This window comes from Nerophis ophidion, linkage group LG03, assembly GCF_033978795.1.
Source record: "Nerophis ophidion isolate RoL-2023_Sa linkage group LG03, RoL_Noph_v1.0, whole genome shotgun sequence".
Lineage (NCBI taxonomy): Eukaryota > Metazoa > Chordata > Actinopteri > Syngnathiformes > Syngnathidae > Nerophis > Nerophis ophidion.
In genome coordinates this window covers 53637465-53662202 of record NC_084613.1, presented here as the reverse complement: position 1 = coordinate 53662202, position 24738 = coordinate 53637465, and the positions used below count along the sequence as shown (strand labels likewise).

The following is a 24738-nucleotide window of genomic DNA, read 5'->3' as shown; positions in this document are numbered from 1 at the left end:
TCTCCCAAGCCTCAGCTTCGTCACTGACTTCATGACATTTGCAGCTAATATATCCTGGTAGGAAATAAACAATTCATAATGCTTTGACCGCGCTGGAGATTCCCGGTACCTGAGGCAGAGAAACAGCCCCAGAGCATGATTGACCCCCCACCATGCTTAACAGTAGGCAAGGTGTTCTTCTCTTTGTAAGCTTCATTTTTTTCTCCTCCAGACATAACGTTGATTCATAGGCCCAAAGAGTTCCAGTTTTGTCTCATCACTCCATTGAACAGTTTCCCAAAACCTTTGGGGTTTGTCCAGATAATTTTTGGCATACTGGAGTATATTTTTCTTGTGCCTAAGAGTTCTGGCATGGAAGCCTTCATCTCGGAGTGCGCGCCTTATTGTCTTGGACGAAACCTGCGTTCCCCCTCTGCAATGTCCTGTTGTAGTTCCTCAGCTGTTACCCGGGGGTTTTTCACCACTGTACGCTTCATATACCGGACAGTAGTTGCACACAGCATCCTCTTTCTACCACGCCCAGGTATTGTTTCCACTGTGCCTTTAGCTTTAAACTTGCGAATTATGCTCCCAACTGTGTCTCTTGGAATGTGTAATGTCTTTGCTATTTTCTTATATCCATATCCTTCCTTATGAAGAGAAATTACCTCCTCTCTTAACTTCTTTGACCACTCCCTGGACTTCACCATGTTGCAAATACACCATTGACCATCTACAAGAAGCTGAGTGTCACAGTCTTTTTCAATCAGTTTAATTGTTGCTCGTTATGGTTCTAATCACATCTACAGGTGTTTTCAACACCTGATTGAAAAGACCTTATTCAAATTCTGTTCTTAAGAGTTATGATCTTCAAGGGGTTGAATAATTTTGTCAATGAGATATTAAGAGAAATGACACTGTTTGGTATGCTACAAAATATGTTGTAATTCAAGTTGCATTTGTCTATTTAATGCATCTTTATTTGATATGACTATAAACAAAATACGGAATGAATGTCCAACTTGCTAAAACACCAGAATTGTGTGGGGGTTGAATAATTTTGATCACAACTGTAAAGTGTAAAACTGCTATTAAACCACTGAAAGGCAATTAAAATCATTGTGGGCAGTTATATACAGTGCATCTGTAAATTATTCAGAGCGCTTCTCTTTTTTTCCACATTTTGTTATCTTATGGCCTTATTCCAAAACGAAATAAATTATTTTGTCTCCTCAAAATTCAACACAGAATACCACATAATGACGATGTGAATTTTTTGGGGGGGTTTTCACAAATTTGATCAAATAAAAAAAAATACATCACATGTACTTAAGTATTCACAACCTTTCCACATTGTTATTATGGGCTATTGTCTGTAGAATTTTGAAAAATTAAATGAATTTATTCCATTTTGAAATAAGGCTGAAACACAAGAAAATGTGGAAAAAGTGAAGCGCTGTGAATATTTTTGGATGCACTGTATATCATAGCAGATGTATATTGTACATGAAAGACTTGTTTGAACTCAAACTCAACCAAGTTCTGTCTGCTTTTACTCGATAAGTGTAGCTCAGTAGGGACTGTAAACATGTTTTGTCCACTGTATCAAAATCAATGGTGTGGACCTGTTGACCTATTCAAGGTTGTTTTAACCAACCCCAAATATTGCACTTAGCAACCTTTTTTTTTATTACATATTTTGCATTTTCCAATTATCAAAAACAGTTAGCAGTAGGCCACAAGTTTTTTTTTATTTAAAATAATAACATGTTCATATCAATAGATAGATCGTAAGTTGTTAAAATATTTCAAACATTGAAAGTACAACACAAATGACAACTTATTGCTGATTTAGGACACTTATGAACACATCCCTTTTGGGTCTTAGGAGTGTGTATAGTCAATCTTAAGGTTGCACAAGGTTTAGCTGTGCAGAAAGGAATATGAAACACACAACTCTGGTCAATGTAGCAAATAGTAAACCGAAAAAGGACATGTATTTATTTTGACAATAAAGATTTGTATTCAGTTCAATTTTATAAAATCAATAGAATCACACACTTTAGAGTTCTCCCTTTTTCTTGCTTCCATTTATATCGATGATGAGGACAAAAACTGAAGTCAAACGTGACACCACTCCTCTGGCTTCATTTAGCACAAGCTGTCGTTTGTGAGCAAAAAAGGCGATTCCTGATAAACACTTTAGTGCTTCACAATCAAACGACACAGTAGATGTATCAGTCAAATTATGATTTTTTTTTTCTACATTTAAAACGCTTACCTGTGGTCTGCAAGTAATGGTGGTTCTTTGGTCAAAATGTTTCATTGATTATGTTTTACGGACCATCTTAAACCCGCTTTCTGACTATGTTTTCAGGATGTGCCATTTTGGACGGTCTTAATTACGTGCCTCCACTTTGACAGAGTCTTTTCCCCGCCATCTTTGTTGCAGATTTTAGCGCTTCCATAGCTAGTCTACCAACAGATTATGTTCTAACTATATGCTACTTTGTATAAGAAATGGCAACAACAGAGGATGCAAGAGCATGTACCAGCCAGTCTGCCCCAAAACAAGAGTATAGCAAAAAAGGAGCTTATTGACTACCATAGCAGACTCGTGCAAAGCTTTTTGAGTAAAACTTTACCATATATGGAGATATCCGCTGAGGTCGCCAATGGGAAAAATGTCACAAATCGGGCAAATTCCAAATGGTTCATTTGTAAGAAGTATAATGGAAGGCAAGATTGTTTTGTAAATATCTCCGCCATGCTTGTGTGGTTTGATTTCAAATTTGGGAAAAGTTGGTTTTGCATAAAAGGTCCCCATGAAAGTGACACACACATCAAGGTATCCAGATACACAGAATCACTCCTGGTGTTTCATTATGGATTATACCACATTAAAATGACACAAAAATTGCTACTTCTGACCCACTCATGTAATAAATAAAATATTAGAAAGCCCTCGCTTTAATACAATGGTTAGGCAATTACAACAACAATGAACATTTTTCTAAAGAAATACCTCTCGCACAATGTCATTGGCAGTAACGTAAAGTCTAAGTCTATAAAATATAATAACAAACACATCAAAATTCCAGTGACAAGTTTATTTCAATTTGGTTTTTCAAAAATAAAAATAAAAACAATACAGAGTAAAACTTGGATATTATTATGTTCGTTACCAACAACAAAGTGACGTTGTATTGAAATGAACAAGTAAGGCAAAGAGAATGCTTATGGAAAATTACAATCTGGGAGGGCAAAAAATGACCCACGACCTCAAACCGTGACCATGAAATGTATAAAATTTACACAATCAAAACCGGAGCAATCAAAACAATTATTTACAATTCCTTTATCAAATGTGTCTGATAACAAAAAAAAAGTGTGGCCGAAAAGAAGGATTTGTTTTGCTCTTCCGGTAAAGCACTTTTTGAACGACTGTGACTGGCATACTGTACAGTCACTACTTCAAGAATAATCAACATACTGAAGGTTTTATTTCATTCAGCTTGATTCCTTTCGTGCCGTATCTTTAGCGCCACCTGTACCAGCACATGACCGCACCTTAGTGTCTTAGTCATTTTCCACAGTGAGACCAGAATTAATGTGCCCTTTTTTCTGTCAGCTTCACTGCTACTTCAGCTGCTAAGAGTTCGGTTTGGTGTTGTCGTCCAGGATTTTTTCTTTCTATGGCAATACGGTGAATCATACAAGGCAATAGTGGACATCTATGAGCTACATATGGATTAACTCAGGTTCTTAATATTCCTGAGAGGCTACCCCTGCAGCCAAGTGCGAGTGGCTTCCTACACTTCTACTGAGCTACAGAACGTTTTTGACTCTTTTGAATACCAGGTAGCTTTACCTGAATGACTACTTTATTAGATTTTTTTAGATCACATACATTTGGATGGGTTTTGTCAGAAACACAGATTCAACACTGTTCAAAAAACTGCTTACCTTTTATGACCATTGAACAATCAAATAAACATACGTTCATCTATGGCCTTTGCACCTACAGAAAAGGGAGATTTGGATACTGATTTGGTTTGGCTGCTTAACGATTAATCAACAAACAGAAAATGAAAGCAATTACCGTTGAAAGCAGGTTGCTGAGTGAACTAGACGTGTATGTAATCAGTGATGAGTTACGAAAGTAGGAAAGATATGCAGTTTGTCTTTCTTTTGTATAAGCACTTCAGTCCATGTGCTGGGGAGTGTGTGTGTGTGTAGCTGTTCCAGGGAAGGTGGAGGAGGCTTCTTATTTGACAAGCCTCTTAGCTACATCTGCGTATGCGATCTCGATCTCTTTGTCGCTGGGGCAGGTGTTGGTAAACTCCTCGCGTGTGTAGGCATTGTTCAGGTACTTCCAGATAGCGGTCATCTCTTTGGGGATGTCAAAGCCTCTGTACTTCTTGGCCACCACCTAAAGGTACATTGTTGTGTTAATGACAGGATACAAGTGTTCTCAAGCAAATGTTTGCTAGACTCCAAAAACATGGCAGGCATTATTTTAAGGCGGTTATGTGGCAGGTTCTTCTTACAACATTAAGTAATCTAAACAATAGTACAGAGGTTAGTAACTTAGTTTCCATCCACTCCAGTTTGTAAAAAAAAAACTGCCAAAAGTTTGCCTCGTTTTCCATGTGGTGTCTTTGTTATCAAACAGCCAAACATGCGCATAAAAAACTGGTATTTCCCATAATATCTGCATCCATATTTGCCAGGCTAACTAGTTGTCATCCATCAAATATGATGATTTCCACAACCTTGTACTGTATATGGCAGCATGGTCCTAACCTAAGCTTATACAAACAACAACAAAAATAAGTGTTCATTATATTTTAACAAAAGTTCAGATTGAACCATGTTACAACAGAAAGGAACTAGCTATTTACAGTAAATTAGCAAGTAGATTAAAACAGTTATGACAACATAATGCAACTGTAAATTACACAACATGTTACCGCTTACATTAGCAGCCAAATTAGGAGCCTTCATAACCCATTTTGAAATGGTTCCATTAATTATATACCAAATAATATATTGTGATATGACTATTCCAGAAAATTGCCAATATATATTGCATTATATAGATTTTAAGCCATCTCGTCCATCCGTGGTGCGGGTTTGTAGGTAAATAGAATGCGCAAACAACAAACAACTTACTGTCTGTTGCCTTTCTTTGTACTGGAGCAGAATCTATTGAGCACCCGTTCCGTCCATCTGCTGTTCATGTGATGAGGCATTCAAGCGCAGTGTGTAACAGTGTTGGCAAATTTTCATTCAGAAAGTCTCTGTGCATTTTTTATTGAGTAAAATAACCCACAATGGTGCTAAGGAAAGTTGTGCTTTTGAGCACTATTGAATTCAATAAATAACTTGTAGCAAAGTATAAAGGTGTGGCTCGCTACTCCTTCACTGCTCAAGCCTTCAATAAGGGTAAAATATGTTAAATAGCTCATTTATCCATTTAACACGTCATTTATATGTGTTTTTGCATTGTGTTCAGCCTGTTGAACTTTAATTATTATCTATATTAATATTTTTGTGTGTCTTATTATGGTTGAAGTTTATTTCTAACATGTATACAGAGGTTATTGGATTTGTGTTAATTCTTACAGTAAATGTTAACATGTACCGCAGTATGTACATAATTACAATATTTTTTTTAGGTAGATTGAAGCAAAATGACTATTAAATGTCTATTTTATGGTGTTATTTCCTTATTGGTATTCAGTGCAATCGATATTAATCATAGCATTTAAAACAATATTTAAGATTGTTTTAATTGCCTACCTCAATAGCAAACATGCAGAAACGTCAGAAATTATTTGGATACAACAATGCGATAATGGCTTTCTAATTAAACAAGTGGAAAAATAAGGGTCACAGTGGCACACTGCAGAATGTACAGAGTTTGACTGATCAATGGAGTTGTGGACGCTGACATAACGTCCATGAAGTATGTTATCATTAACTGTCTGACATTATAAAATCTTAGCTATTTCCGAACAGGCTGTTCGTAGAGGATAAAAGCATCAGCCGAGGTATATTAACAATGCTGGTGCATTCACCTTGACGATATGCAGCTTAGGAAGCAAATTGCAGTCCGCTAGGGTCATTTGGTCCCCATCCAAAAACTTGCGAGTGGAAACCTTGATATCCTCAATGCTGTTGTGATCGATCTCGTCTGGCAAAGGTGAATGGAGATACTCGTCCAACTTCTGCAGGGTCTTCAGCAGCCCGCGCTCCACGGCTGAACACAACCACAAGGAATTTCATGTTGTGGAGTCTGATGCATTTTACATATCAAGTCCAGACACATGGGGGCAGTATTTCATCAACAAGCATAGGTTTATTGTTAAGCTCAAAGAGGACTGACATATTGTTTTTTTTTTTAAGGTATACATCTTGAAATAAAAAGTGTATGACTAATTGCTGTTACATATTTGAGTTGCTTTCTTCTTCTTTTTTTAAGTTCAGATTGAATTCTTGGTAAGTGCTTTATTAAAAAAAAAAACATGTCACACAGTGTAAAGGTGTCCTACTCCCACACCTATCCATTCATATTTGAGTTGGTTATTAACAATTTGTGGTATTATTGCAAAATATGTCCGAATTCTTGTTAATGAAGCATAGCATTCAGGACCATGTTTGCACAGCCTTGCCTTTTATTTCAATTGCTCAATGTTTTCCAAGGGCGGAGAACAGCCAACTAAAAATGTCACAAGATCATGCTTTCTTGTGATAATGGTTAACATCCTTGGCGAGCATATTTCAATAACCTTATCATTGTTATGTTATTGACAATAGATTCCGACATCAGTTCCTGTGCATGATAACGTACGTAGTTCATTCTCGGTTGAGCTGCTTTGTTTTCACTACAGTGTCTTAGCAAGTGAGGGCCCCGAGGACACAGGGAGGCAGTCGAACAAAAGCTCAATGTTTTTGAATCCTGCCTAAAAGCAACCAATTGGGGCGGGGAAAGTAACGTTGCCAGGCAACCAAAACAATCTCCAAGATGAGTGGATGGTTTCAAGCAATAGCTACATCAATGAGGATGTACAGCTGCCATACTCACTATAATATATCCAATGAAAAAAATTCAGGGGGCAATACTACGTTTTAAGGCAAAGTCTAAAACTGTAAATATTGACTACGATGAATTAGGAACAATGCAATTATGATCAATGTGCCATGTACACATTGTATGTATCAGGATGTTTACCTTCATTGGCATCTGGTTTTGAGTTCTTAATGAAGGCTGAAAACTTGGCAAAGATGTCCATACCAGCTGTGTTTGACTCCGGGTGTCGGGCGCCAAGTTTGATGTACCTATTGAAATATACACAAAGAAATATGCATATTTGGCCACAGTGCTGCACTGTGCCCAGACACGAGGTCATGGCGGCCTGCCATTAGAGGTAAGAGAATGCTCACTTGGGTGGGCAGAGGACATCCTCAAGAAACTCCTCAATCTTGTTGACGTCTGTTTTGACCTCGCCATTGAAGGTGACGAAGGGAGGGTGTGTGCCTGGGGCGAGGTTTTGTAGATCTGCAGGCTTCCTGCATGACACAAACATTTCAGTGCCAATCAAGCAGCACCACGGTAAGCGCTGTTGTGCCTACTAAGCATGTGTGTTTCCTAATCTGTGGCCTTCACGCCTGCATGTTTGCATTTAAAAACAGATGTCTCTAATGGAAGAAGACACATATGAAAATGAGCATGTGTGGAAAGATTAGTGTGTACACAGATGCCTCTATTCTCTTTAATATTTAACACTTGAAAATGATAAACTACCAAATGATCTACAAATACATAAGCTAAGAAGCACACTGTGCTGAGTAAGTTTGGGGACAAGGCGTCCAAGGGCACAAAAGCAGGAAACAACATCATGCCTCTGGCATGCAAAGGGGAAGTGGCACCCTTGGCCGATGATATCACTAAGCAGCGTTAAGAAACAGCCCCTTAATTACAGGCTTTCTTTACACGTATAAAATCATTAACCTGACAAACGAAGATCAACTCATGAGGATTAATCATTTAAACTTGGATGAGTGACATGTGAAATTGTCTTTTTTTTTTTTTTAAGTAACAGTAAGAAAACCCAAATATACGGTAGTGGTCAAAAGTTTACACACAAACACACACACACACACACACACACACTTATAAAGAACATAATGTCATGGCTGTCTTGAGTTTCCAACAATTTCTACAACTCTTTTTTTGGGGGGGATAGAGTGATTGGAGCACATACTTGTTGGTCACAAAAAACATTCATGAAGCTTGGTTGTTTTATGAATTTATTATGAGTCTACTGAAAATGTGACCATATCTGCTGGGTCAAACGTATACATAAAGCAATGTTAATATTTGGTTATATGTTCCTTGGCAAATTTCACTGCAATAAGGGGGCTTTTGGTCGCCATCTACAAGCTTCTGACAAGCTGCTGGTTAGGGCAGGTTTATCTCTGTGCAATATATCGTGATATTCGAGTATATGTTCTCACGCAGTTGCTTTTAGCTGTGGGCATTACACTCCTTTTCAATGACAGCAAGCGCACCTTCTTACATACGTCACATATGTATATGCCCTCGCAGAGCAGAGAGGTAGCGACATCAGTAATGTTAGCTGTGGTGCGAGTGGTAATACGAGAGAAAGAAGGTGCGAATCTGGTAACAAATGAAGAAATAATTAATTCCCAAGAAAAACAGCAGGGGGTCCATCGTCTGGCGGTGGTTTGGCTTCAAGTGGGAATATATCGAACAGACAACCGCAATTTGTCAAGTTTGGGGCAAAAGCGTTGCTACAAAAAGTAGCATTACTGCTAATATGTAGCATCATTCGAAAAGTCACCTGCTAGAGAATGAAGAGTGCTTACTCTGTATGTCAACATCGCCATTCGGTGCCAAACCGACAAAATGCCAAGGCAACCATTTCCACATCAACACTCTATGAAAAAAATTGTGAACAATAGAAAGAGATAATGTCCGCAGGAACCTACCACATAGCAAAGGACGAAAATTATTTGATTTCCTATTATGCAACTCATTTTTATTTGCCAGTTATTGAAATATCTTGTGTGACATCATGCACAAAAGTGCACTTTGTTTTAAAATATTGTAGTGGCGTTCCGTACAAAAAATGCACTTTAATATGTCATCTTAGTGACATCATGCACAAAAGTGCACCCATAGCTTGTTTTAAAATGTCTCTGACAATCTTGCCCTTTCTGTTTTGAAATGACATGAATGTTTGTGCCACTGCTTAAAAACTGTCTAAGAAATACAGTTTTGGTCAATTGACTTAGTTGGGATTTCCCTCTCTGCATGAAAGTTTAAAATGAGCATATATTAATGCAGTATGAACAAGAATTTTTTTAATGTAGACACATAGAATCATCATACTGGTGTGATTATATGCATCAAATGTTCACTCAAAGCTAAGGCAAAATATCGAGATATATATCGTGTAACGTGACATGGCCTAAAAATATTTAGATATAAAAAGAAGGCCATATCTCCCAGCCGTACTTCTGGCTGAATTTTTGACCACTCCTCTTGACAAAACTTGTGAATTTCAGTTAAATGTGTTGGTTTTCTGACATGTACTTGTTCCTTCAGCATTGTCCACACATTTAAGTCACGACTTTGGGAAGGCCATTCCAAAACCTTAATTCTAACCTGATTTAGCCATTCCTTTACCACTTTTGACATGTGTTTGGGGTCATTGTCCTGTTGGAACACCCAACTGCGCCCAAGACCCAACCTCCGGGCTGATGATTTTATGTTGTCCTGACGAATTTGGAGGTAATCGTCCTGTATTATGAATGCATGGCTAGTTGTTTGTCTCTACTGTATGGTGACAGAATGAATGTTAACTGAGTATTTTGACAAGCTCATATATGAATAATAATAAAAATATCAAAAGGACTTGTTCAACGACCTATTTCGGACATTTTCTGAAAATTTCATCCAAATCTGTTCATTAGTTATGTTGCTAACTCCCAGATTACAGAGCTGGTTGCATTCTTTTATGAAGCAGCCCATGTTTTTGGAACACCGGTCACCTTATTTTTTTTTTACAGGAAGTTGGCAACCCAGGTTTACTCCTAATGTTTAGGATATAAATAAGCACCAAATATAACAACAGACTGGTTTGGACTGTAAACAAGAATACAATCCGGTGTCTATGTATAATATATTTCTATGAATGTACACAACGTACCAACAGTTTATACCTGCAAAATAATCTGTGGTTAAATATTGAGATAGTTCAAAATATTGTCTCACATTTGGCATCAACTGAAAATGGATGGATGGATGAAGGTTAAAGACTCAAGCAGGTAAATGCTAAAACCTAAATCAGGTTTAATCATGAAATGAACCAAAGTCCCTGCTTCGGAACAAAGGTCCATTTAAAGAGTAAGAAGTAAGCAGATGCTGCTAGTAGGCAGACATCTATCATCTTTTACAGGATTTTACTAATCTGGTTTTGGTTACAAAACCCTCTACCACTATATGACAGGGAAGTCGACCAAAGCCAAAGCAAATTGCTAGGCAAATATAATTTTAGTTGTAGAACACAATTTTTAATTTGGTGCAGAGAGAGGTGAGTAGCTGCCACATTGGTAGAAATTATTTGATAAATAATGGAAGAAATCCTAAATGGGAGTCGAACAAAAACATGGTAGGACGTCGATAGTGACCACATGTCGAAAAGACCATGGCGGAAAATAGTCTGGCACTTGTATGCCCGGGTTTGGCAAGCATAAAACAGTTCTAGCAGCATTTGAGATGAATAACACTTAGTGGAATGTAGTGGGTTTGGTAAAGGTTGTCTGGAACTGGAATCCACATGAGTTCTCGCGCAGCTGGGAGGAAATGCAGTAAAAAAATTGCAGAGCATCATCCTTATTTGGATCTCTGTGATGATAAATACCATGTTATCCAGCAAAGCCTTTGAAGAGCTTGGTTGTTTGGTTTTCTCAAATTTTGTTCAGGCTGGGAAAGGGTCATGGGAAAAACAAACAAACAGTGGGAGGCAGTGAGTGTGTCAGGGGTGTGGGTATAAAAAAAATGTTACACAGTTGCACAGGAAAAGGTGTGTGATCAAAAAACAATTGATATTATTCATACTTTTTAAAAGTACACTATTATTAGGGAAACTGATATGACCGGCCTGTAAATACTCTTTTTTTTTTTTTTGAAAACTTTCAAGTTTAGGGCAACCTGACCACCATAGATGAGAAAAAAGTCACTAAGCAAAAGAGGCCAACCATACCTTTTGAGGTCTACTGTAGTAACGTTGAAGACGACGCCTTTAAGCCACAGGATCATGAATAGCCTCTGGGAGAAGGGACAGTTCCCAATGCTCTCACCATCGCTTCCTGCCTATAGAATAGATACAAACAACACACTTAGGATCAGCAATGTGTATCATGTATTAAAATATAAGTAATATATTACAAATTACAAATTATATTTAAAAAAACCTAAACTGTCTCAAATATGAGAAAATGCAAAGTGAAAAATAGTCATGGGTTAATCCCTGGGTTGCACAAACGTTGCGGTCTATTTGTTGGCATTACACTAAAAAAGTTGTTTTAAAACAAAGACTTTTACACACGTCTGTCCATCAATCTGGCAATACTCAAGACTGGAGGGCCAACAGCCTTTTTATACAAAACCAAAACCTGTGAAGTTGACAGGTGTGAATTGTAAATTAAAACAGAATACAATGATTTGCAAATCCTACTTAATATATTCAGTTAAGTTAAGATACCAATGATTGTCACACACACACTAGGTGTGGCGAAATTTGTCCTCTGCATTTGACCCATCCCCTTGTTCACCCCCTGGGAGGTGAAGGGAGCAGTAGGCAGCAGCGGTGCCGCGCCCGGGAATCTTTTGTGGTGATTTAACCCCCAATTCCAACCCTTGATGCTGAGTGCCATATATTCAATTGAATAGACTGCAAAGACAAGATATTTATTGTTCGAAATGAGAAACGTATTTTTTATTTTTTTGCAAGTAATCATTAACTTAGAATTTAATGGCAGCAACACATTGCGTAAAAAATGACACAGGGCCATTTTTACCACTGAGTTACATCGCCTTTCCATTTAACAACAAACAGTAAACAATTGGGAACTGAGGACACCAATTTTTTAAGCTTTTCAGATTGAATTTTTTCTTATTCTTGCTTGATGTACATTTTAAATTGTTCAACAGTCCAGGGTCTCTGTTGTCGTATTTTACGCTTCATAATGCGCCACACATTTTCAATGGGAGACAGGTCTGGACAACAGGCAGGCCAGTATAGTACCCGCACTCTTTTACTACGAGTATTTCTTCGGAACCAAAATATATATACATATATTACTTATAGCCTAATATTTGAGCACTATTGACTAGTGATGCACTGAAAATTTGTATCCACTTCCGCTGACGGGCTATTTCTTTCCCCGCTCACTTGAATGATGAAGCTCCCCTAAAGCTGATGAAAAAGTCACATACAGGTCGCATTCATGGTTAGATTGACGTTTAGACTAAAGTCACATTTGAAAAGATCAAATTGCAATTAAATATAGACTAATTTGAAGCACTTTGGTGCGATTAGACTGACAAAAATGTTTTTATCAGTGTCATATGAGGGCAAAAAAAAAAAAATCAGATTTGGTGTGAAGTGTAAACTGATTCATTGAGGCCACATTGGGGATTGTATGCATTTATACTGGAGACTGATAAAAAATCTAATTTTACTTGCACAGTAAAAAGTCCTCGGGGACAAAAAAAAATTTGATTTGAGGCACTTTGACCTGCAGTCTAAATGTAGTCTTTAGACTTGCTGGCTTTCTTGTTTGTTCTAATTCTAGACAGGACAAAACCAAGTGTGAGCAGTGGTGATGGGAATTAAATGAATGTAAACAGAGTGTACCCTTCTAATGACAAACCTCAACGTTCCATTATAGATCAAAAACTGAACTCAGTGTTGTCGCCATTAAATGCAATCGCATCACAAATAAACTGCACAGGCACTGCATAAAAGGTAAGGCTGATTTGTAATTGAGAACAAAAGCGGTGTGACTATCTTAAAAAAAAAAGTAGATTGTTAGCACTATCACTCAATGTGGGACTTTGTTTTGGGTGTTCTGGATCTGTATTGCAACGCCTTGCTGGTGTGCACAGGCTTGCTGCTGTTGTCCCCTGTGTAACACCCTGTGGGAGGACTCTTTCATCTGCTGGCTTCCATTGTACGGCGCGTGTCCCTCCTGCAACACCCCACCCACCGCAACCACTTTTGAATTCAATATGAAAGGCTTATATCAGAGCTTTTGTTCTGCAAAATGATGAGGGAAATCAAAGAGATGCTTTACTTTATTCAAGTGGACTTTCATTACCTTAACCTTAAACTTGTGAATCCATAATCCTCACCGCACTGCGCCAATTGAGAAACAGGTCAATAACAAAGGGTAGCACTGCATTACATCAATGTTACCATGACAATGGTCAAACACACGAGTGCCAGTCACAGGGACGCCATACATCTAATGTTATCCATAAAATTAGTACAACTGGATTTTATAAAAAATCTCGAACCACAGGAGCTGAGAATAACATTGGCCACATTGCTGTTATCACAGGCATGGCATTGCTTTGCTCCTTTCAGGACTAAACAGTAGAGTGCATCTGACTGCCAAAGACAATGGCGGCAGGGTTTGATATAGAGAAGGCCTTCTCACATTGTGGGGCGGGCCCTCTTTTTTTTTGGGGGGGGGGGGGGGGGATTGGCGCAGTGGGATGCCAGTGGGGGGCGCTTGTGATCATGCTTTTTTTTTTGCCATACGATGAAGCGCATGTAGCCCTTAACTTCACTGTAACCACTGTGGGAGACAAGGAAAGACTGGTGTGTTTCCTTTAACGTTAATAAGCTTACAATGTTATGCAGAAATACAGTTATAAAAAAAGTATAGACAAATTATACTATTCATAGTCACAATGGAGAGTGAGGGGCGCGCACATTTTTTCTCTTCTTGGGGGGGCGTAACAGAAAATATTTGAGAAGCATTAATATAGAGTGAGACAAGTACAGGAAATGGGGAGACCATTAGGGATGATGGGTAGTGCTATTTGACAGGAGCAAGATCAAGCAGTAATAAAAGCTTGACGTAGGAAGGAAGAAAGACTAAAGATGCTTTAGATCCAAGACTATTTGCCGTGTTGCTCAGTTTCTCCTCTTACAATTTCATCTCTATCCTTATCCTTATCCTGGGCCCCTCTGTTGAGTCACAGGGCGGGCAAGTTGGACACTAGAGGGGGGAGGAAGAAACTATTCCAAAAATGTCCTGTTCATCCCGCCAAAAAGGGAGCTTAGTTTACTTTACGTGATGATGCTCGGGTTACATTTCACTAGCGGTGCTTCTGTTTAAAACAATCCCGCACTTAGTAGACTAAGTCAGGCCACCTTCAAGATTATTGTGCTAACAATATAATGAATCTTAGAAGTCTCTAGGATTGCTTCTCTGTAAAATATTCTAATGATTAAACAAGGTTTATCAGAATGTCTTTTCCAGCTGGAACACAACTATAACGGTATGGCAGTCAGTGAATGGCTCCCCTACAGAACATTCTACACAAAAACAACAAAGCGCTTTCTGTTTGTCGTTTTAGACACGTCACCAGTTAACAACTTGACAGGAGGCTTGGGGGTTGTGGGGTATTTCACATCCTAATAAAACACAGGGGGTAAGGCAAGGAAGTTTTTCAGAACAAGTTAGGCTCTTGTTGAGAATGACGCACATTTTTCCACAAAGTACAACAGTAACATCCAGAGAAACAGTTAGTAGTGCCCTTTTTGTTGCTTGGTATTTCAAAGAAAATGACTCATATATTGCAGACAGTTACATCATCACTGACAAAAAAGTTTCCCCCCTGATGCGAATAGGCAATATGAAACTTCCAGGCAACCAGACAGCTGCTTAAAAAGGACAGCCCTTAAGTCAACACTGGTGTGTTTATTTAATGTCCAAACACATAAATGCAGAGCGGAGGGTGTGACTCATGCTAAGGTTCAATGTTAGCCCGGAAGCAGGCTGTGTAATTATGTTCACTTGGTCAGGGGTAAAGTATCTATCATCAGTCACAATCAAATCAGATACAGTATATTATTGTACCATGGTTTTTTGTTAATAAAAAAAACTGTATACATTTTTCACATAACATTAACAATCATTGGTACTTTAACTTTTAACTTTAACATAAGAAATCATGTAAATAAAAAGACTTAACGCAAGACATTTTATATTGAAAAATAATAATTTTACATGCAAAAAACAATGCTAAATACAGTACATTTAATGGTTTTCATCAGGTATACCTAAAAAAAGGAAAACATTTAAATAAAAAATGTCACTACTTTAATTGAAACAGTTTGAAACTGTCGCATATTTAAGATGACTGTGCTTCAAAGTCTTAACTTATAAACATGGTCATAAAAAAACGAGAATCAACTATTTTGCATTATTTATTATTCATTCACATTGGTTAATTTTACTTTCTAAAAACAACTGCAGTGGTGCGGAGGCATCAAATATATAAAAAACAATCTCGTTCTTAATTTCTTTCAGTCTGATGGTAGCGTGACGTCTCAAATGAAATGGGCTAATAAAAAGGCTAAAACATACTTAAAGACAAATCTTTTTGTTAGAATAAACAGTAGGGCTGCAAAAATTAATCGATTCATTTGATCAATACAAAGCATAGATTTGTATTTTGTTGGTTTGATGATTTGTTTAATGAGCAGCATACATAGACATTGTAAATGTACCGGCGCACACGAGAGCATTGCGCCTACTGTTGGTCTACCGTGTGTTGCCGGTGTTGTGGCCTGTGTGTGTGGGACAGGGGGCAGTACTGGAGGAGGGCAGATGGAGAAAAATGTAAAGACAGGAAATAGCTCAAAGAAGAATAAGAGAGGTTTCGTGATCATTCAAAAGTGGAAAAAGACTGACATTTTGTTGAAATGTTACATTGTCACACAGAGCTGGCGTTTCATAACAGTTACCGGAAATCATCATGCATATTTAAGAGCAGCAAACAAGCAGAAACAATGTTAAAGTTTGTATGGACGCGAATGCCACATGTGAGAACATTGTCAGCATCTACAGTTTGTATGTTAATGCTAACAAGGGATTTGTTCAAAAATTAAACACCACTCCTCAAATTAGTACCTTTTCAAATGTGTATGTGTTAAATTCTTAGATACATTGTCACTTACATTGTCATACTTTCGGTGTTTTGGTTTAGTTTGATTCTTTAGTTATAATCTATTACCTGGGTCATGTTCATCTGGCTATAGATTTTTTTCAAACATATTTTTTAAAGTAAGTAACAGTGATACTCCTATGGAAAAGTGCAATTTCCCAAATTGTGCCCTAATCAACAGCTCAGCCTTTTCTCATAACGTTATCGCTTTTTGGTCTATAATTTTGTGCATCGGATCTATAAAAAAAAGCTAGTCTGTTCAGTAAATGATACCCGGGCCACCTTTTGCCTTCCTGGCGAAATAAGTAAACCAATGGTGTTTTAAATGTTGCCAAATGACATCAGTGTCTCTTAAGCTGTGTTTTTATCAAATCAAACTTTATTTATAAAGTGTTTTTCAGACCCAGATCTCCCATTATCACACACAAATATCAAGCACACACACACACACAAACACACACACTAAAATGAATGCATGGCTGAGTACAGAGGTGACATGTGAGTAAACACTATCACAGGAGCCATCTGCACCAGGTCATCAGACCATGGCCACCAGGACACTGACACAAAGCGCCCCCACTGCACGGCTGATAACCCCTGATGCAGATGGCTCCCATCTAAAGAACACTGGAAAGTAAAAATAATAAAACATGTATAGTACAAACTATGAGTAGAAATAAAGAATAGAATACAAGTAAAACGTGAAGATAAAAAAATGAAAATTATAAAATGTACAGTAAATACATATAAATAAACCACGCACAACAAATAAGATAAAAATTAAGGTACAAATGATTTCGATAAAAATAATTAATAGCTAAAAGCCAAATCAAAAAGGTGGGTCTTAAGCCTGCTTTTAAAAACATGAACATTCTCTGCAGGCCTGAGGTCCTCCGGCAAGCTGTTCCATAGTCGAGGGCCATAATAGTGGAAAGATGGCATCCTGTGACGACTTTTGGATTAACTAGGAGATGAGTGCCGGAGGATCTCAGGGCCTGCAAAGGTTTTTTTTGATTGATTGATTGATACTTTTATTAGTAGATTGCACAGTTCAGTACATATTCCGTACAATTGACCACTAAATGGTAACACCCCAGAGAGTTTTTCAACTTGTTTAAGTCGGGGTCCACGTTTATCAATTCAAGGGTAAAAGCAAATCTGAAAGATAGAAAGGCTCAGTACGATAAAAAAACGTAGGAGCGCTTCGAGAAGTGAGGAAGGTTGGGTTGAATGGTTGAGGAGGTATGACAAACGCATGGAAGATGCGGCTAATGGTTGTCACCGTTGTGGCCTTCAAAGCCCTCTGAAAACAACCTCAAAACCTTCCATTAACGTATTGTATACACACTGCAAATATATATATGTATATATATATATATATATATATATATATATATATATATATATATTTATATTGAGTTCATAACAATATGTAATATTAGGGGTGTAACGGTACACAAAAATTCCGGTTCGGTACGTACCTCAGTTTAGAGGTCACGGTTCGGTTCATTTTCGGTACAGTAAGAAAACAACAAAATATAAATTTTTTGGTTATTTATTTACGAAATTTGTAAACAAAGGCTTTATCCTTTTAACATTGGGAACACTAGAATAATTCTGCCCACATTAATCTGCCTCAAGTTGTTGCTTTGATTAAATAAAATGACAAAACCTTTCTTCTACATATAAAAAGTGCAACATCAAACAGCTTCAAGTCAACTCATCATGCTTAATTTATTACAGCCTTTGGGAAGCCTGTAGTTGACTTTTATTATGTAAATGTTATAATGTTGTCAATAGGGACGGCGTGGTGCAGTGGGAGAGTGGCCGTGCGCAACCCGAGGGTCCCTGGTTCAAATCCCACCTAGTACCAACCTCGTCACGTCCGTTGTGTCCTGAGCAAGACACTTCACCCTTGCTCCTGATGGGTGCTGGTTGGCGCCTTGCATGGCAGCTCCCTCCATCAGTGTGTGAATGTGTGTGTGAATGGGTAAATGTGGAAGAAATGTCAAAGCGCTTTGAGTACCTTGAAGGTAGAAAAGCGCTATACAAGTACAACCCATTTATTTATTTATAACATGTGATAGCAGCGACCCTGCTTTTCAAAACTAGGCTGCTGCATTACTAATGATTAATGTAACTATAGCAGAAAAAAATAGTACAACAGCAATAGGAGAGACTATTCATTCCTGTACACCATGGAGTTCAATGCAATAACAGACAGACAGACAAGGCTTTGCTGTCCCTAACACACACACACAGCAAAATGAGCTAACGTTACGCTAAAAGCTAACTAGCCTTCACTTAAAGCCAGGACTGCGAGTGAGCTGAGCTTCAGTTTAAGTTTCTAGAAGGTCAACGGGCTCATAGTGATGTTAGTAATAGTTGTGACTGGGAAGTGTTTAGTATAATTTGGGTAGAGTGCGCTGCTCCCCTGCTAAACTCATATCTGCTCGACGCTAAAGCATTGACAACATGCGTTCTGAATACGCACTGCTGATTGGCTTTGTATGTAACCAATCAGATGGTTGTGTGAGCGGGACAATGCTTGCTGCTGAAACAGAGGCAGAAAGCAGAGCAGCTTGTGAAGACTTCTGCTTACAAACTCGTTCGGTACGCCCGCGTCCCGAACCGAAACCCCCGTACCGAAACGGTTCAATAAAAATACACGTACCATTACACCCCTATGTAATATGTTCAATATCTACCTTATGTTCAATATCTACTGCGATGAGGTGGCGACTTGTCCAGGGTGTACACCGCCTTCTGCCTGAATGTAGCTGAGATAGGCTCCAGCGACCCCGAATGGGACAAGTGATAGAAAATGGATGGACGGATGTTCTGTCTTATTTTGGTCATTTTGATCATTGCCGGAAAAAAATATTTTGCGCATTTATTTCCATTTCCATAGTAGCACACGTCTGATTTCTGGCAACAACCCCTTCCGGCATATTCTTTAACATACAACAAAGACGACTATTTTGGACAAATGAGGATTCACAACCTGAATCTGAATTATTGGAGGATGAACTACTTACTAACAATAACAATGTCATTACAGTTTAGTTATACAGGTTACGGAACATAAATAAGTATTGAAGTAGGGTGATCGCAGGCCCTATTAACATTTAAAAAGCTTGTTCTGCTGCATATCAATTCAAGCACTTTCACAACTAACAAACAGTTACCCACTAGGGCACGACAGAAAGATAGCGGACCCATGTGAGAGCAAATAAGGGTGAGTGAGAAGGTGACTAACAGCTGATCAGCCGCCGCCTGTAGCTCCCGAAAATATTTGAAAAATTAAAAAGGCATTATTACATTGGTGCCCTTCTCTCCCGTAGAGTGATCCACATTTTAACCCCCGAACACACCCGCACGCCTCATAGTTTTCTAGGCATTCTCTCACTCGTTCCCGCAAACCCGAAAATGCTACCGTGGGTATATAACTAACAAACGCCACAGCAGGTTGCAAGGCAAAGCTACATTGATGTGCACATTAAACAAATTATTTAGTTGTGGCAAGAAGTCAAGCATTAAGAACACTTCCCTTCTGTCCTCAACCACCATCGACGTAAAGCTAATGATCCAAATACAGTTATGGTTGCTCACAGAGCGGTCCACCGACGCAATGCCCCGACGTACAGACAACTGTGCACCGAAGGACCCCATATCCATCCACCTCTCAAAGTCACACATAAACAATGAATGTAAACGTTTTATTTGGCAAAGACAATGGATGGATGGGGAAGTCCTATACTGTGAGCAGTAGTGTGTTCCTTGGAGTATGTGCCTTTTGTGCATAATCCCATTCTTATTTGTTTCATTTGTTCGCACTTTATGGTCGCACTGTGCAGTGGTATGTTTATTTTTAGATAACTCCTTGTCTTTTAATAATAGTAATAATAATAATGGATTTGATGTATATAGCGCTTTTCTAGACACTCAAAATGCTTCACAGAGAAGTGAGAACCTATCATTCATTCACACCTGGTGGTGGTAAGCTACTTTCGTAGCCACAGCTGCCCTGGGGTAGACAGACCAAAGCCTGGCTGCCAGTTCACGCCTAAGGCCTCTCCGACCACCACCTATCATTCATCATTCATTCACCAGTGTGAGCGTAGTGGGGGCAAGTTTGAAGTGTCCTGCCAAGGACACAACGGCAGCGATTTGGATGTGACGACGCGGGGAGCGAACCTGCAGCCCTTAGGTTTCTGGCACGGTTGCTCCACCCACTATGCCATGCCGCCCGTCTTTTGTAAATATTACTCTATAAAGACGCATAATTTTTTTTCTGTTTCATTTCGAAATTATAGCCCAGTTCACATACGGTTTAAAATAGAAAAGGGCACTAAAAATATGTTTTACATAAAGTAAATAATCGTGATTTCAATATTATTCAAAATAATTGTGATTATTATTTTGGCGATAATCGTTCAGCCCTTGGACTGGGCGATTAGATGATCGTGATTGATGATCGTGATTAATTTGAGTACGGTGATCAGCTGTCAGCTTTTATTACATTGATCAAACATGGTGGAAATGTCTTTTGGAAGATACCGCAGTAGTAAACAGTAGGGAAGAAACAATGCTTCGTATAATCATGCAAGGAACAATCCGCAATTATTGATCGTGATCCTGTGTGTGTGTGTCTGTGAATTTGAGCGTTTGTGTACATTTGCATGTGTTTCAGTGTAAGTTTTGTCCGTGTGTGCGCCGGAGCATCCTGTTCCAACATCGCGAAAGTCAGGCTTGTCACAATGTCATTAATGTTCAATCAGCGTTGTGTCTCTTCCCCTTAACACAGGTGGAAGTGGAGCCCATAAAAGCAAAATAAAGAATTATGACAAAAAGCCTTGTGTGTACTCTCGTGTCACGTATCTTGCGTAGGTGACGCTGACTTGTCCCTCCCCCTGTGTAGCTTTCACCAAGGCTTACTTGCTGTGGAGAGACGGAGCCGACAGCGGGCGGAGGAAAGCAGCATCCCTAGCCGAGATGGAGGCGAGAAAGCGGGGCGTGCGGTGGAGAGAGGAGGCATGTCGCACTCGGAGCCGCACAGTAGCAACAATCAGCGCACACCACACAGCTGTGCGCAATCACGTCATCTGCTCCTCCAGCATAAACAGGGGGAAGGAGGAACAGACAGGGAAGAGTAGGAGAAGGAATCCACTGGAGGAGACCGACCACGACCAACAAACAAGCGATCAAACAGAGAGACGATGCGACCCCGCAACAGACGCCAACCCCGGACACCGCAAAGTGCACCGCAGGCGGAAGCAGGAAACGCCTGCGCACTGCAAAGAACCGCGACAACCAGGTAAGACGTAACAAATATTGAAATAATAAAGGAATGTCAAACCTGCTATGTTGCGTCCTGTATCCATCGTCACTACAACCCACACATGGACGGTAGGAAGTCCGTCACAGTGGCGCCAACATGGAAGAGACGACCGGAAGCGGAAGGCGATGACGTCATCTGGGCTTTGGTCGTGAGCTACAAAACGCTGCTCAAGGAACAGCGTCAGGAGACCCAAAGGCTGCAGGCGCTGATGAACCAGGTGGGAGGAAGCGGCGAGGATATTCCCGAGGGGAAAGCCAAGGAAAAGGCCAGTGGGAACACAGCAGATAACCTCCACATGGGGGGCGGAGCTGGGCAGGCGGCAGTGGCAGCAGCGGCAGCAGCAGGCCACCAGGACGAGCTGTTCGCCAAGGAGAGGGAGGACGCCTGTCTAAATGGGGACGATGATGATGATGACTGCGGTGCAGAGGAGGCGCCCTCTGCTGGAGACACAGATGCACGACCAGTGGAGCGGACAGCTGGAAAAATTGAAGATGAAGTTGGAAAATTTCAAGAAAAAAATGGAAGACAAGGTGGAAGAAAAAATTAAAGAATCTCAAGAAGGTGAGAAAGAAGACAAAGGACCTGGAGAAATGCAGGATAATGAGGAAGACAAAGAAGAAGTTAAAGAAGAAGAAGTTGAATCTCAAAAAAGTGAGGAAAAGGAAAAATACCTGGAGAAATGCAGGAAAATGATGAAGATGTTGAAGATGAAGATGAAGAGGAAGTTGAAAAATCTCAAGAAAAAGAAGTGCTTGGAGAAATGCAAGGAAGTAATCAAAGAGGACAAAGAAAAAGTCGAAAAGACTCAAGAAAGTGAGAGGGAAGAAAGGCCTGAAAGAATTCCAGGAAATGATAAAGACAAGTGAAAAGCCAAAGAGATGCTGGCAACACTGCAGACGACCACGAGACCCACCTCAGCGCCCCGCCGTCATCTCGCCCCGCGATATTGGGGGGGGGTTGGTCGAAAGGTCCAAATTTCCCGGTCAGGATAAAGAAAAAGAAGAAAAACAACATGGTGGTGATGATGATGATGAGGACGATGAGGAAGACCCGGTCGAGGGTGATGATGATGACCATGGTGATGATGATGAAAAGGAACGTGGTGATGATGATGATGACGAAGGGGATAAGGAAAAACTTGAAGAGGACAAGGACAAAAGGCAAAGAAATTGAAGTTTGGGAAGACAAAGATCAAGGCAAAGAAGTCAGAGAGCCGCAGCTGTTTTTTTTCACGCTCCTTGAAGAAAAGGTGGGGGGGAGTAAGCTCAGCCGGACTGAAGCACGGCTTCGAACTGGCGGTGGAGATATGTGGAGAGACGGAGCCGACAGCGGGCGGAGGAAAGCAGTATCCCTAGCCGAAATGGAGGCGAGAAGGCGGGGCGTGCGGCGGAGAGAGGAGGCGTGTCGCACTCTGAGCCGCACGGTAGCAACAATCAGCGCACACCACACAGCTGTGCGCAATAACGTCATCTGCTCCTCCAGCATAAACAGGGGGAAGGAGGAACAGACAGGGAAGAGTAGGAGAAAGAACCCACTGGAGACCGACCACGACCAACAAACAAGCGATCAAACCGAGAGACGATGTGACCCCGCAACAGACGCAAATCCCGGACACCGCAAGGTGCACCGCAGGCAGAAGCAGGAAACTCCCGCGCACTGCAAAGTGCCGCGACAACCAGGCAAGACATAACAAATATTGAAATAATAAAGGAAAGTCAAACCTGCTATGATGCGTCCTGTATCCATCGTCACTACAACCCACACATGGACGGTAGGAAGTCCGTCACACTTGCACCTCCCAAAAATCTTAGTTTTGCGTCGCCGGCAACAATGCACAGCTGTGATTGGTCAGTTTTTGTTAAGGAGGGTCCCCGAACACTGTAGAGGAGACTGTGCTTCAAACGCACAAATCATTGTATGAAATAAAGCAACAGTGATTAAATATTTGCATGAAAAATTGTGTACTTAATATCCCAGTGCGCTTTAACAATGAATAAATGTCGTTTTTCAGCCTATTGTGTTGTTGCGTCCAGAAGAAGTCACAAAGTACAACACACTTAAACTTTTATTTCCAATCTTGCGCTAACAAAAGGTTTTAATTCCGACACATTCTTTCTCTTGCACACGTATTTTTCTCTTTAACACAACACTACTCATTCTCAGGCAATCATTTTTAAAGCACATTATGTTTGCTAGAACTCTGAACACCAATAACACATGACCATAAAGATAAATGATAAATGGGTTGTACTTGTATAGCGCTTTTCTACCTTCAAGGTACTCAAAGCGCTTTGACACTACTTCCACATTTACCCATTCACACACACATTCACACACTGATGGAGGGAGCTGCCATGCAAGGCGCTAACCAGCACCCATCAGGAGCAAGGGTGAAGTGTCTTGCTCAGGACACAACGGACGTGACGAAGTTGGTACTAGGTGGGATTTGAACCAGGGACCCTCGGGTTGCACACGGCCACTCTCCCACTGCGCCACGCGATCAACACCAACTTCAAATAGTTAATTAACCGTTTTGTTTACACTGACATGATACCTCTCTTTTGTCCCTTGGCCCAAGGGCCGAATTATGTTGCAAATAATAATAGTGTCCTCTGCCGAGACTAGTTCAGAAGTTGCACAGTCCATCTTCAAGAAGATATTTTCCTCTGATTTATAAGTAAAGCGTACATTAAATGTAAACTAATGATTGTGAATGATTACTTCCTGTGTCGACAAAGATGTCAATGGTGTTGTTGTCATCTATAGTTTCTCTTCACAAGAATGAAATAACAGTATCTAGTCAACCAGCTGCAGTTGCGCTTTCTGGAGACACTGCCCCTTGGTGTTTCGGGAGAGAATTACAAGTCTGGCTCCACCTCCCCAAGTGAAGAACTATGGGGGGGAAGAAATATAAATCAAACAAGACACTGTCAGAGGGGACACGAGAGTATATTCCAGCCTTAACACTAGCATAGAATTTGAAAAACATTGTGAAAGCGTAACAACTTTAGTGACTGACTTTAGTTTCACTGGAGCTCACTAGGCAGGCACATAATGTCTTTGTGAGTGAACTACTGTATTGATCCCGACTGGGAAAATACAGACACCCACTATTTTTATCAGAAACAGGCATTTTTTA

General features: G+C 39.9%; 2 protein-coding genes across 4 annotated transcripts in view; one reads left to right on the top strand and one right to left on the bottom strand.

The window, feature by feature from the left end:
* Positions 1-3074: 3074 nt before the first annotated feature.
* Positions 3075-24738, bottom strand: part of clic4 (chloride intracellular channel 4) — a 45738-nt gene continuing 24074 nt past the window's right edge. For both annotated transcript variants that reach the window (XM_061895623.1, XM_061895624.1), the window contains exons 2-6: positions 11277-11386; positions 7429-7554; positions 7217-7323; positions 6063-6244; positions 3075-4411 (exon numbers count right to left, since the gene is read on the bottom strand). In XM_061895623.1, coding sequence (XP_061751607.1) covers positions 4247-4411; positions 6063-6244; positions 7217-7323; positions 7429-7554; positions 11277-11386 — 690 coding nt within the window. In that variant the 3' untranslated portion in view covers positions 3075-4246. The remainder of the gene's footprint in view (positions 4412-6062; positions 6245-7216; positions 7324-7428; positions 7555-11276; positions 11387-24738) is intronic.
* On the top strand, positions 7442-23372 carry LOC133549811 (uncharacterized). 2 transcript variants are annotated; one of them, XM_061895625.1, is made up of 2 exons: positions 7442-7597; positions 21180-23372. In XM_061895625.1, exon 2 carries the CDS (start codon positions 22612-22614, stop codon positions 23287-23289), a length of 678 nt encoding a protein of 225 aa, XP_061751609.1. In that variant the 5' UTR covers positions 7442-7597; positions 21180-22611; the 3' UTR covers positions 23290-23372. Both variants share the same exon structure in this region, with proteins under 2 accessions (XP_061751609.1, XP_061751610.1).